We start from the raw sequence: 12,467 nt of genomic DNA, 5'->3' as shown, positions 1-12,467 counted from the left end.
GAAACAAATAAATAAAATATATTAAAAATAAAATGTGTATATGTAAACTATGTATATAAAGGTCATTTCTATATTTCGAATGGCAAGAAAAAATGTTCAGTTGTACTATATACATTCACCAAAATTATAATTACCATAATGAATGTACATATTTTATGAGCTTTAGCTTAAAATATGGCCATTTTATCTCTTCATATCTTAGAAGCAATCATTTTTAGTTTTTCAACAAGTTGTACTTCACTATGTAGTCTTAGGATGGCCTCCGACTTTCAGTGATCCTCCTACCTCTATCTTTTGAGTGCTGGGTTAAAGGTGTTGCACCACCAGTCCTGGCCTGTTTTTGTTTCTTTGCATTACTTGCACATGCTTAACCACTGAACATTTCAAAAGGCAGATGTTTAACACAGCCTCTTTTCTATCTAAAAACCACCATTGTGATTGCCATGGTTATTATTATTTACTGAGTATCAACTTGACAGGATCTAGAATTGATTGTGAGGGATTACGTTGGTTAGCTTAATCTTACCTGCCACTTTAACTATGGATGGCACCATTCTACTGGATGGGCTGCTAGACAACTAAAAAGGCTGAACACCAGCGTTCATCACTCTGCTTCCTCACTATGGGCTATATGTGACCAACTTAACCTTCAAGTTCTTCCTGCCTTCCCTGCTGAAATAAGCACTTCCTCCCTTAGAGTGATTTTTGTCAGGCAACAAGAAGGTAACTGACACAGTATTGATTCAAAATAAACTATTCAGTGTTATATATTGTTTACAAGTCTCCAAAGAGAACCTCAATCTTGTATGAATTTTATTGCCTTCTGTTGTGTGACTGTTTTTAACAATCTACTGCTTACATAAGCACTGGCTCCTCTTCTAAATGTCCCCTAGCGAGCCCCCTTTGGAAATCCCAATTGGAGCACAGATCTAAAAGATGCCCAACCAGAAGGAGATGGAGGAGGAGGATTTTGCTGATGATGGCTTTTCCCACAGGTTAAAAGACACAGCCAGCCTATGTCTGAAGAGCAAAACTAAAATCCCTTTGAAAACAAAGAAAAAGACACTCTTTGAAGGCCACCTTTAAAAGTCCTGTTTCAGAATGCCAGCAGGGGGCTAACTAAAGGCTTTTCTTGGAAGGAAATCTGAAGACATATTTTCACTTTGGACCTGTTTCATAGGAATTTCCAGAGACAAATTCTCACATGGTGGAAACGTTTCATGTGTGAAACTCAGGGCAGTGGGCTATTCTGTACACAGGTCATCAGAAGCAGGATGGTCACCCATTTCAGGCTGAAAAACACAGTGGTCAAACTCTTGCTTCAGTATTTAATCCTAGATCCCCTCAACCCTCACTTTTTCCTAATAGCCAACAGCTAGAGTCACCACTCTGACTGGGATCAGGAACAAGGTAGCTTCAGTTTTAGGCAGCTACTTAGGGTATAGGTCCAGAAAAGACAAGAGTACTACATGACATGGTGAAGAGTTTAGGAACCAAAATCCAAAAAAAACCTTACTCTTTAAGATGTATGCTCTTTGTTTTTTCTAGTTCTTGGTTCTTCCTCCTCTGTGTAACTTTCTGGTGCTACCCCCCCTTCCCACTCCATGTGCTTCTTCCCTTGGTAGATTCTTTCTGAGTCTGTATTCTTTTTCCCCACTCACAGATCTATTCTATTCATATTTAAACTCAACCAATAAAGTTGATCCCAATGGGTACCTAATTTTTATAGGGCCATTCTTAGTACCTAAAAACCCCAGTTCAGAATGCTGATTGCCAGCCCCTTTGGGTCCCTTCCCTAATGCAAGGTGCTTTTAACTGTTACTTCACAATCAAATGGTACTTGCCCTTATTCTGTCCTGCTTTGTCATCCTTTGCATTCATTACATAATGAACTCTGACTCAGAATATTGGTAATACCTCCAGGAACCTTTTTTTTTTTACTTTTCACTCATTCCATGAGGCTGGGCACCCTTACAATATGGCTTTATAAAATTCTATGGTCTGTACTTCCTAACCTTTTCATAATTAGAATCAAAGTATACTTACATGATTTCAAAATTTTTATGTCCCATGACTTCAAGCTCCAGGAGGCCTGCTCAGCACTGTCCAGGCCCCCAGTACAATACCCAACAAAAAAATGATTTGCCCTAGCTATGCCTAAACCTCACTCTGACCCCAAGATAAAGATTTTTATCTTAAAAAAATATAGATTGATTGATTGATTTGAGAAAGAGGTTTGTATATAGAGAAGGGTTACACCAGGGCCTCTAGCCACTGCAAACAAAGCCATCTTGTGCATTTGGCTTACATGGGTAGTGGGGAATAGAACCTGGGTCCTTAGGCTTCACAGGCAAGTGCTAAGCCATCTCTCCAGTCCTCAACTTTATCTTTAAAACCTCAAGACCACTCCCTCCTCTTTGCTTCTGCGACACTATGCTGTCCTATTTCCACGTTGTCTGTGTCCACCCCTTCATTGTATCCTATGCAGGCTTCTCTTCTTCAAGCAGCTTACTGTGGACCCTTATTCTGTCCTTTTTTTCCTCCCTTTTTATCTTCTTAAGTGAATGCCTCAACTTCCATCTGTGTACAAGCCACACACAAGTCTTTCATTCTTTAAATACAATTACCTATTGTCTATATATTTCTGCATGTCAGCCAATTTGAAGCATACCTTTCAAACACAAGAGGGAAAAACACTATCTTCCCTAAGGTCCCTGCCTCTTAACACCACCACTATCCTAAAGGGCTACTACTACAGACAGGCACAGATATCTGGGAGATCCCCCACCCCTTCTTCCTGTCTATCCTGCTTATTAAATAGCCAACTCTACCCCCACAGTTCACTTTACCCCACCTCTGGCTAGATCAGATGCTGGCATCACTGTGCCGGCCTCATCAATCTTTATGTTCTGGTCTTCCTCCATTCTCCACACAAAAGATAGGAATCACATCTTTCCCTCTTTACAGTCCTTGCACTGCACACTTACTAGCCTCTGAATGACCTCCAAACTCCTTAAAGATGCTAATGAAAGTCATTATTGGTGTATCCTAGCTATAGATTCAATTCTCATGACTTTAACCACATGTTAGCTCCAGACATAGAGAATTCAAAACTGTCTCTGGTTCAAAATCCTGTGCTCTTTCTAGGTCTTTTAACTCTCTTACTACTTTTCAATGACCAATACAGATACCCTTCAGAGCTCAGAATTTTCCTTCATTGACCCTAGAGCCCTGAGTCAGAATTGGTTCTTGGGCTGGGAATGTATTTCAGTATGCATGAAGTCCCGAGTCTGAGCTCCAGCACTGAATAAAGCCAGTAGTGCCACACACCTGTAATCCCAGAACTCGGGAGGTGGCAGTAACAGCATCTTTAGCATCATAGTGAGTTGGAGGGCAGCCTGGGACCCTGTCTCAAAAAAAAAAAAAAAAAAATCTGTTCCCATGGGCTACCACAACATTCAGAACTCATTTAATCTTAGGAAGTGACATATTCTAGAATATTTTAATAGTCTATTACCTATCTGTCTACCATGTTAGAAGCCTGCATGAACCAGACTCCTGCTATTGTATTTGACCATTAACAGTATCTGGAGAAAAATCAATAAATGTGTATGTGCAGTTTAACTTTTTTCTTCAAACTCACCTCAGAGCCTTTGCTTAATAGTTCCTCTCTCTGGTTGGAGGCTACCTGGTAAGTTCTACTTTTTAGGTAATATGGAACCTCCATGAGACACCCTCTGTAGTAGTTTGCACATAAAATGCCAATAGACTCATGTATTAATCCCCAGCTGGTGGCACTATTCAGGAGATGGAGCCTTGCTGGAGGAAATGGGGGGTGAGGTTTTATAATCCAGCCCAACTTGCTCTCTCTGCTTGTTCCCTGCTACTGTGCCAAGGTGAGGAACTAGTGCCTGCTCCTACCATACCTTCACCACCCTCTAGACCACAAGTTGAATTAAGTCCCTCCCTTCTATGAGCCAATTGTAGCAAGACATTTTATCCCAGCAACAAGAATGTAGCTAAGTGTACCATCCCTAACCAGCCATTGGGAACATTCTTCTCAGTTACTCTCCTTCAGTTTAATGCATTTTTCTTCCTCTACCAGTAACTCCATGAGGCAGGGCCTAGTTCTGTTTTCTTTACCTAGCACTTGGCCCTTGCCTGACACATAGCAGTAGCTCAGCATTATGTCTGATGAAACAACGAATGGGACTAACATTTATCAAGGACTAATATAATTTCTACTGAATTATGTTGCCCCCATCTTTAACTGGTCCCTCCAATACAGCTTTGGCAAAACCACTAGTCAGCCAAAAACCTATGTTAAAAGAGCTTTCTCCCTTCCTTTTGGTGTTGACTGCTATGTATAGTGCTAAACAGTGCTTTAAGTACCAAGAAAAATCAGAGATAGTTCCCTAGCCAGTAAATACTTAAATGCATGTGAGTCAGAAGATAATCTCTTGCCTTTCAGGCCTTTCATATGGCCTTCTTTACAGTCATGCATGAGCTGGAGGGTCCACTTATGCTGGGCTCCAATACACTGCCAAGCAGGGTCACCAGGCGCATGGAGGTCAGAGAGGTATCTGAAAAAGAAGTCCAAGGCCTCTTCTATTATAAGAACAAAAAGAAAGCCTAACATATTTTTAAGTTATTACAATTTTTTAAAGAAAATGTTAAATCTAATCAATTAGTAAAACACTTGCCAATATTAGACTTTAAAACTTAGTTCTTAATAAAATGCAATCAAATTTATTTTCATGCAACCATAAATGACAAAGCTGTAGTTTTAAAAATATAACTTTTTGCATATAAGACAACTAAAGAAACAAACCCTCAACAAAGACCAAATGATCCTAATGATCAGTGAAAACTTTTCTTGACAGCTTTACACTTAGTTCTTAGAATGTTTCTGCTTAGGAGTCATTACATTCAACCCAGATGGGAGGCAGCAGAGGGCAGCAGAGGTGAATAGTTTTAAATTTTTCATGTTTTTAAAATTCCTTTCTGGTAGGAAAGATGGCCACTGGATGGCAGTGTGACACCATTTTATGGGCAACTGAAATTTAAGGCTATTTTCATTCTATGAAGAGATTTGGTTACTTCTAAAATCCAAGGCAATTAGTGACCAAGAAAATATTTCTTTAGAAGATAAAAGTTCAGGTGGCTGCTTTCTTCATTTTAAACTTAATTTAAAAATATTTCAAGTCTTTGTACAAAAACTACTCATATATAGTTTAGATCTATTTTGGCTGAAAATGTTCTGTCAAATACTATCCAAGTTTAACCAGAGCCTTTATGAAATATATATATATATATATACATGCATCAACTCCAGAAATAAGGTCAGAAGAACTTACTACACTAAAGCAATTCTTAACCATAAGGTATCTTTTTTTTTTTTTTTTTTTTTGGTTTTTCAAGATAGGGTTTCATTCTATCCCAGGCTGACCTGGAATTCACTATGGAGTCTCAGGGTGGCCTCGAAATCATGGTGATCCTCCTACCTCTGCCTCCTGAGTGCTGGGATTAAAGCTGTGCACCACCACACCTGGCATAAGGTATCTTTTTTCTTGAGGTTAAAATTTGTAATCCGTGGTAAATATTTATTAATGGTTACAAACTGTGACCTTACCAAGGTCTTAATCACTTAGGGACATACTCACACGTCTTAAGTAGGGGGTGCTTATTGCTCAGGCACCCCAATTAGCAGATTATTAGAGAAAAACAAATCAATTTTATAGTAAGTTAGTAACAAATAAAATTTTGAGGAAAACTGACATGCATTGAAGAACTCCTCTCACTAACTCTAACCTTCTTAAGCTAACAGTGAGGCCCCTCCAAGAAAGTGTGCATGTCAGTGTCTGCAGAAGTGCCCCTAATAAGCCAATATAACGGTGCACACCTTTAATCCCAGCACTTGGGAGGCTGAGTTACTAGGATTGCTGTAAGTTCAAGGCAAGCATGGAACTACAGAATGAGTGCCAGGTCAGCCTGGGCTAAAGAGAGACCCCATCTCAAAAACAAACAAAAGAAGTGCTACTAACCAGCACAGCTCTCATGGTAGGGCTGGCTGCCCTTCTCCCTCTGTAACTGTCTACAGGTTACAAATGGCTATGGATATGTGTTAAGAAGTAAGAAGTTGGGCTGGAGAGATGGCTTAGCGATTAAGCGCGCTTGCCTGTGGAGTCTAAGGACCCCGGTTCGAGGCTCAATTCCCCAGGACCCATGTTAGCCAGATGCACAAGGGGGTGCACACGCCTGGAGTTTTGTTTGCAGTGGCTGGAAGCCCTGGCGCGCGCGCGCGCGCGCGCTCTCTCTCTTTCTTTCTCTCTCTCTCTCTGCCTCTTTCTCTGCCACTCTCAAATAAATAAAAAAAATAACAAAAAAAGTTAAAAAAAGAAGTCAATTAAAAGAAAGGACTTTATCCATATTAAAGGCACTTAAGTCCTACTCATTTCTGAAAATAGGATCTTAAGAAAACCATGGGCCAGCAAATTACATTTAGTGTGGCATGAGTAATTCATTCCAAAGCTTCCCATTCAGAGCTCTTCTTTTTTTTTTATTATCTATAATATAAATATAGCAAATAGTACCTTGTATATATCTTTCCTTTCCAAAGAACATAAGCTTCTAGTCTAGTCTAGTCTTTTTTGATAGAGGTAATATGTTTCGATAATCTCCCTATATGGATTTGTTTTGCCTCTGAATACTTCTGCAAAACCCCTGACACCTTCACTCAACCATGAAATTTGGTGTTTTCAGCAAAACGCAGCAATGTTCTTTTTGAGAAGCAGCTTACTTTTCAGTTTCACATTACTGGTTTGGAGTACAGGCATATACCACTAGGATCTTTCTCAGCAATGCAGCAAAAGAAATCAGAAAGCTTGATTTGTAACTAATTATAAGTCTCTTTAGTATGGGGACTATGTCCCTGAAATATTTAAAAATATTCTTCCTCTAATCATCTTAGTAATAAATACAAAATTAAAGAAGTTTAGCAACATTTTATAAAGAAAGACAAAGTTATTCTCCTAAAAATTCCAGAGGCTATCTCAGTTCTAAAGTAAAATTTGTTATAAGATCTTCCAGTAAGTTTTTCTTCTTAGTGTGAAGCTTAAAAATAAGCAGTTTCATTTCCAAAGTCTTTGTTTAGAAGGATACACATTATTGCCATTTCTTTTTAAATGAAAAATTAAAGAGGACTACTTAAAAAGGATGTTTGGAGGGAAAAATAAGGTAAAGAATGTTGATTATGATGGACACGGTTTTAGTGTTTTAGAATTTAAGCCATTTTTCAGCCATCCTGGGGTGATTGTCAGCAGTTCTAACAGCAGGCCCACATTACTCTGGGGAAAACATAGGGAAGTACTGCTTCTTGCTAATCTATAATGGTACCTACCAGGTGAAGACAGAAGGAACAGAAAGTGAGAGTCAGGCAGCCCATCAGTGGTATAATTTTCACTCCCACTGTACATGACACAACCATGAGAAGGTTAAAGACAGTTATCTCTGTCTCTATTGGTGCTTGGTGAAGACCTTATCACCACAGATTTTAAAGTTCAAAAGGCTTCACCTGGTTCTAATCTGACTTATATACTCATTAATGACTACAAATTCAGTTTTTAAAGGTAACTGAATTGCTCAGCATCTTCTTGACTATGCACCCAGTAAACATACTATTGTAAGCAAACAATATAATAGGAGCACGGAACTGACTCTCTAAAGTGAAAACAATGGAGCTTTTTTATGTGTAGAAAATAAGGAAGTTGTACCACTCTTAAGAGAGTTTCCTTCCACTTTAAAGTTTTGCAATTCTATAGGCCAGAATTCCCCCATATATATTTTTTCTTTATAAAGGCAGCATAGAGAAAAGTAAGGTTGAGGCTTGAAACTACACAAAGCAGGTATCTAGGCTGTGTGTTCTAGACAAGCTCTGGTGGTTCCTTAGCCTATCTAATAAGCCCAATGTAAGTGCCCTTTTCCTGAAGAAGAAACACAGTAAATATCCAATCCAGTGTGCATACATGGCCAGGGATAAAGAGTGGCACAGATCAACATTACTGCTTCTACTGCTGATATCTCTGCTCCACTTCTGCTCCCACTGTCTCCATTACTAGAACAAAATCTAGTGTGAGGCCTGGCTTTTTTCAACTACATATATAGCAGCTTGCAGGATAGACCTTTGCAGGCCTATAATTTTGACTGGCCATATGATGACCACAATAAAATGTACAAATATATGTACTCTATTGTCATTTTATGTTAACCAATAATGAATAAATGACAAATTTTAAAAGTCACAAATTTGTGAATAACTTATTCTGAAAACAAAAATCACATTTAAGATAACCCAGCTGAAAATACAGTTTAATTTTTAGATCTCAAATACAAAAACTTTATGATTTATGCTTCATCTCCAAAGACTAATGTAAACTACACTGGGGGGGGGATGCAAAAGAGAGAGTGTTTATGTGCCAGGTGCTGGGTTAAACCCTCCAATGTATTATTTTTGTAACTACCTTGAGACATGAATCATGTTCAGTCTGTAGATGAAGAAACTGAAGTGGAGAATTCCTGTGATGAAGTACTTCCCATTGAGTTGCTCCTTCCTTCTCAGCAGCTATTAACAATCTGAGATCCACCTTTTTAATATTACTGCTATTTTTTAAAGCATCCCTACTTAGTGATCTTACTGATCACCATAAGCTTATAAATCAGATAGATAATCACAGAAAAAAAAAAAAACTTCCAGAACTTTCTCCACTGTTGAGCCATGGTATTTTCCTACTTAGAAGTACTTTGCTTTTAGCTGCTAAGGGGCTCCTACTTCATAGACCATGGGGCTAGCATCTGAAACACCTAGAAGAAGGAGAATGAACAATGAGGCTGGTTTTCCTTCAAGCAATCTAGCAAGGTTTTCTGGTCTTTAAGAAGGGACTACTTGGGCTGGAGGGATGGCTTAGTGGTTAAGGCATTTGCCTGTAAAGCCAAAAGACGCTGGTTCGATTACCCAGGACCCACGTTAGCCAGATGCACAAGGGGGCGTAAGCATCTGGAGTTGTTTGCAGTGGCTGGAAGCCCTGGCATGCCCATTCTTTCTCTTTCTCTCTCCCTCTCTGTCAAATAAATAAATAAATATAAATAAATATTTTTTAAAAAGAAAGAACTACTTCATAACTGTTCCCAATTTGTTTATAGTCAACAGACCTTTGATAATGTATCTCAGAAGCCCCTAAATGTCTGCTGTTTTCCCTTTCATTATTTCATCAGGCTCCTGGCTCCTCCCAAGGGCTCGAGGGTTATGTAATACATCCCATACATATTTGCAGTTTGTCAAAATTCTTGCAGAAGTTTTACCTTATATAACGTTTTTGGTCATGTAAGGTTGATGGAGTCTCAAGTAATTTATTCAAAAGTAATTCTCTTAAAGCTTCAATTCGTGTTTCTACTTCAGCATAATCTATTTTGGAAAGAAAGATGCAAGATTTACAGAGCTGAATTTGAAATCAAAGTTCAGAAAGCAGAACAGAAGTTGCTTTTTGACTGAAAAGAGACACAACGGACCTTTGTGGAGGGATGTCATCTCATGTATATATAAGGGGGTATGCATTCATCAGAATTCACTGACCTGTATCATGTAAGGTCTATGCATTTCACTGCATGTAAACTTTACCACAGTAAAGAATTAAATTATGTTTTTTTGAGTCATTATGGGTTCTACTTTTTTAATTTAATAAGCCCTGGATATTTCTCCTAGTTGAGGTTTTAGTCATATAGCATTTTAGCTTTCCTTTTTTTCTGTACCTCTGCTATTGAGAATAATTTCAAAAAGTTTGCTTTAAACTAAAGATGAGAATTCATAAATATACTGGTCATTCTGAAGAGGATAAACTACAATGCAGGCTTCATGGCTATAGAAACCAAGGCCTATCAATTGTTTCTTTTTAGTATGAAATATTTTTTAATAGCATTGTGTTTACCAAGTAGCGAACAATCTTTGAGACTAGCCATTATCATGGCTGCTCATTCCCAGTACATCACAGTAAGAAAACCCATCCTGTTATTTTGAGGTAATTATTTTACATTTGAAATAAAGTCTCATATAAACAAAATCTAAAATACTTGCAAATATTCTTTGCAAAACATATTCCAAATTTTTCCTGTAAAAGGAAAGTACAAGATCTAGAGTCATAAACAAGACTTACATTTCTTGAAAACTTGTACCTCTGTTTTCCCAAAGAGTGACTTGGCCTTTTCATAATCATTAATCACCACATCATAATCACCCTTTAAAATAAAAAATAAAAAAAATGCTTGGGTAATTCTCAGGAAAGCATAATAAATACATTTGGTTAATACAAATCTTTAAAATTTATAATACTTATAACTGAATGTACATAAATATGTATTCTACCTTTTGAATATTTCTTTCAATATTTAGAGGAAGGTTGAAGAGAAATTTAAACCGTTGAAGTACATTGAGTGCATTTCTAGTGGAATCTGCTTTGTCCTTTCGACCTAATACTTCTTGAAATAATGTGTCAGCAGTATTACTTGCTCCTATTTTGAAAGAGAAAAAGAAACAGATAAAAACGAATGTTAATTTTTAAAACAATGAACTAAGCACTAGAAATAAATGCTAGGTTGCTAAAGCAGCTTTACATTAAAACTCTGCAAAACTGTAGATTATAGTTGACTAAAATAAGCTTTTCATTTTCCTTTAAGTATTTTCATATGTTGAGAATGGTATCCAGTTAAAAACATCTACACTTACCAAGCCCAAATAAATTCTCCAGCATGAATTCCACTTATTTTTGTTATTCCTCTCAATTTTATAGCAATTGTGCCTTAGGTTATTTCATTATGTCTGGTATTAAGGTTATCTCTCTCACTCTCTCCTTCACACGCACACATACATATAAATATATACCAGTCAAGTTCCACTGACTATCTATGGAGCAGAAACAAAAGAAGAAAAATAGTCTAAAAGAAATGAAAGCTAATCATCCTACTTCTTGATAAAATTATTTCCTTATGTTGTAGACACAGAAAATTATAGAAACAACTTAAAATGATAAACTGTAATATAGCATCATTAATAATTCAATCGGGTAATTTTTACAAAATTAACTATTAACAGGACATTACATAAAGCTTTTCCCCCTAATAGTTCAAATTATATGCATCACTTTAATGAAAAAGCTGCTTTATATAAGACAAAATTTGCTATGTAAAAAAAGGTTTAAATTTTGCATCTTGTGAATTTTTTTTAATTAGTTAAAAGGAAATGGGAGAAGGATGAACCGCTTTCAGCTATTTGATTGCTCCCTGTAAAGTTTCTACATTATCTGGTCTAGTGACTATACTTTAAGCAAAGATGAAAAAAATCACCTCATCTCACTGGGTGGCTTGCACACCATATCCACACTGTGGGTGGCCTGATCGTGTTAAAAGTAGTCTTTGAAACATGATTGTTTTATCTAAATAATGTTTAAATTCTGTTGAAATTTTAAAGACCTGATATAAAAACCTTGTTTGGCCAAGATAGCTATTTTCACCAAACGTAATTTAATGTAGGATTTTTAATTTCTACTATAAGATGAGGAAAAATATATTTCCTATTTCTTTCTTGCCTCCAAACCATGTAATAATGGAACTGAATAAGAAAACATTGATATCTCATTAGGATTTTAAAACTTTCAAAAATATTTTAAAGCATTTGCTTATCATTTTGAAAATATATACTTGGGGAATTGAGGCTTTACAACAGAATATATTTATGCAAATGGAACTGAATCCTTAAAAGTTTACATATAATGTAGGGTCTGAACCTTTATTTGTGCAATGAAAGAATTTAAAGTAAATCATATGAGTTGACTATTAGATTTTTGTCATTTTTAAGGTAACAAAAAAATTACCAAGTCATAATTTTAACTCCTTTACAAATATGAAAATAAGTACTGGGAAAAACTTATTTATTGTTAAATAAAATATAAGCATTTTATAGAGAAAAATTTATAGGCAGAAGTGATAAAACTATAAAATTATAATGTAATTTATATAGAAGTAATATATGTTTGTATATATAGAATTTGAATTTATGTAATACTAAAAATTATATGGACAACTTGTCAATAAATTATTGTTCTGCTATGAATTTTATTGCATTCACAATAAAATTACACTTCATAATTTTGATAACCAGAGACACATCAAAGAAAATACACCAGAACAGCGAAACTAAGAGTTGTACAGCAGATGTAAATCAGCAGCAGCTCACAAAACACACTGACTACCTTCTTGCCCAGAGTTACTAGAAAGGAAACAAAGCCACACTGCAGAAGACTGGGTTACTCTTGACACGTGGGGCTGATGCTGAATAGAAGCATCATCTACAAAGTGACCCAGCAAAAATCTTCCATGTGTGTTACATTATGTATACTTTCTATACCCTCATATCAAGAACA

The 12,467-nt window shown here is 36.7% G+C and overlaps 1 protein-coding gene across 3 annotated transcripts in view; it reads right to left on the bottom strand.

The window, feature by feature from the left end:
- Exoc2 (exocyst complex component 2) overlaps positions 1–12,467 on the bottom strand; it is a 171,442-nt gene that overhangs the window by 86,811 nt on the left and 72,164 nt on the right. For all 3 annotated transcript variants that reach the window (XM_045136639.1, XM_004666142.2, XM_045136640.1), the window contains exons 9-12: positions 10,415–10,560; positions 10,206–10,287; positions 9,358–9,460; positions 4,465–4,583 (exon numbers count right to left, since the gene is read on the bottom strand). In XM_045136639.1, coding sequence (XP_044992574.1) covers positions 4,465–4,583; positions 9,358–9,460; positions 10,206–10,287; positions 10,415–10,560 — 450 coding nt within the window. The remainder of the gene's footprint in view (positions 1–4,464; positions 4,584–9,357; positions 9,461–10,205; positions 10,288–10,414; positions 10,561–12,467) is intronic.

This window comes from Jaculus jaculus, chromosome 17 (assembly GCF_020740685.1).
Source record: "Jaculus jaculus isolate mJacJac1 chromosome 17, mJacJac1.mat.Y.cur, whole genome shotgun sequence".
NCBI classification, from domain to species: domain Eukaryota; kingdom Metazoa; phylum Chordata; class Mammalia; order Rodentia; family Dipodidae; genus Jaculus; species Jaculus jaculus.
Note: the sequence above shows the minus strand (reverse complement) of the source record. Positions and strands in the feature narration are given on the sequence as shown.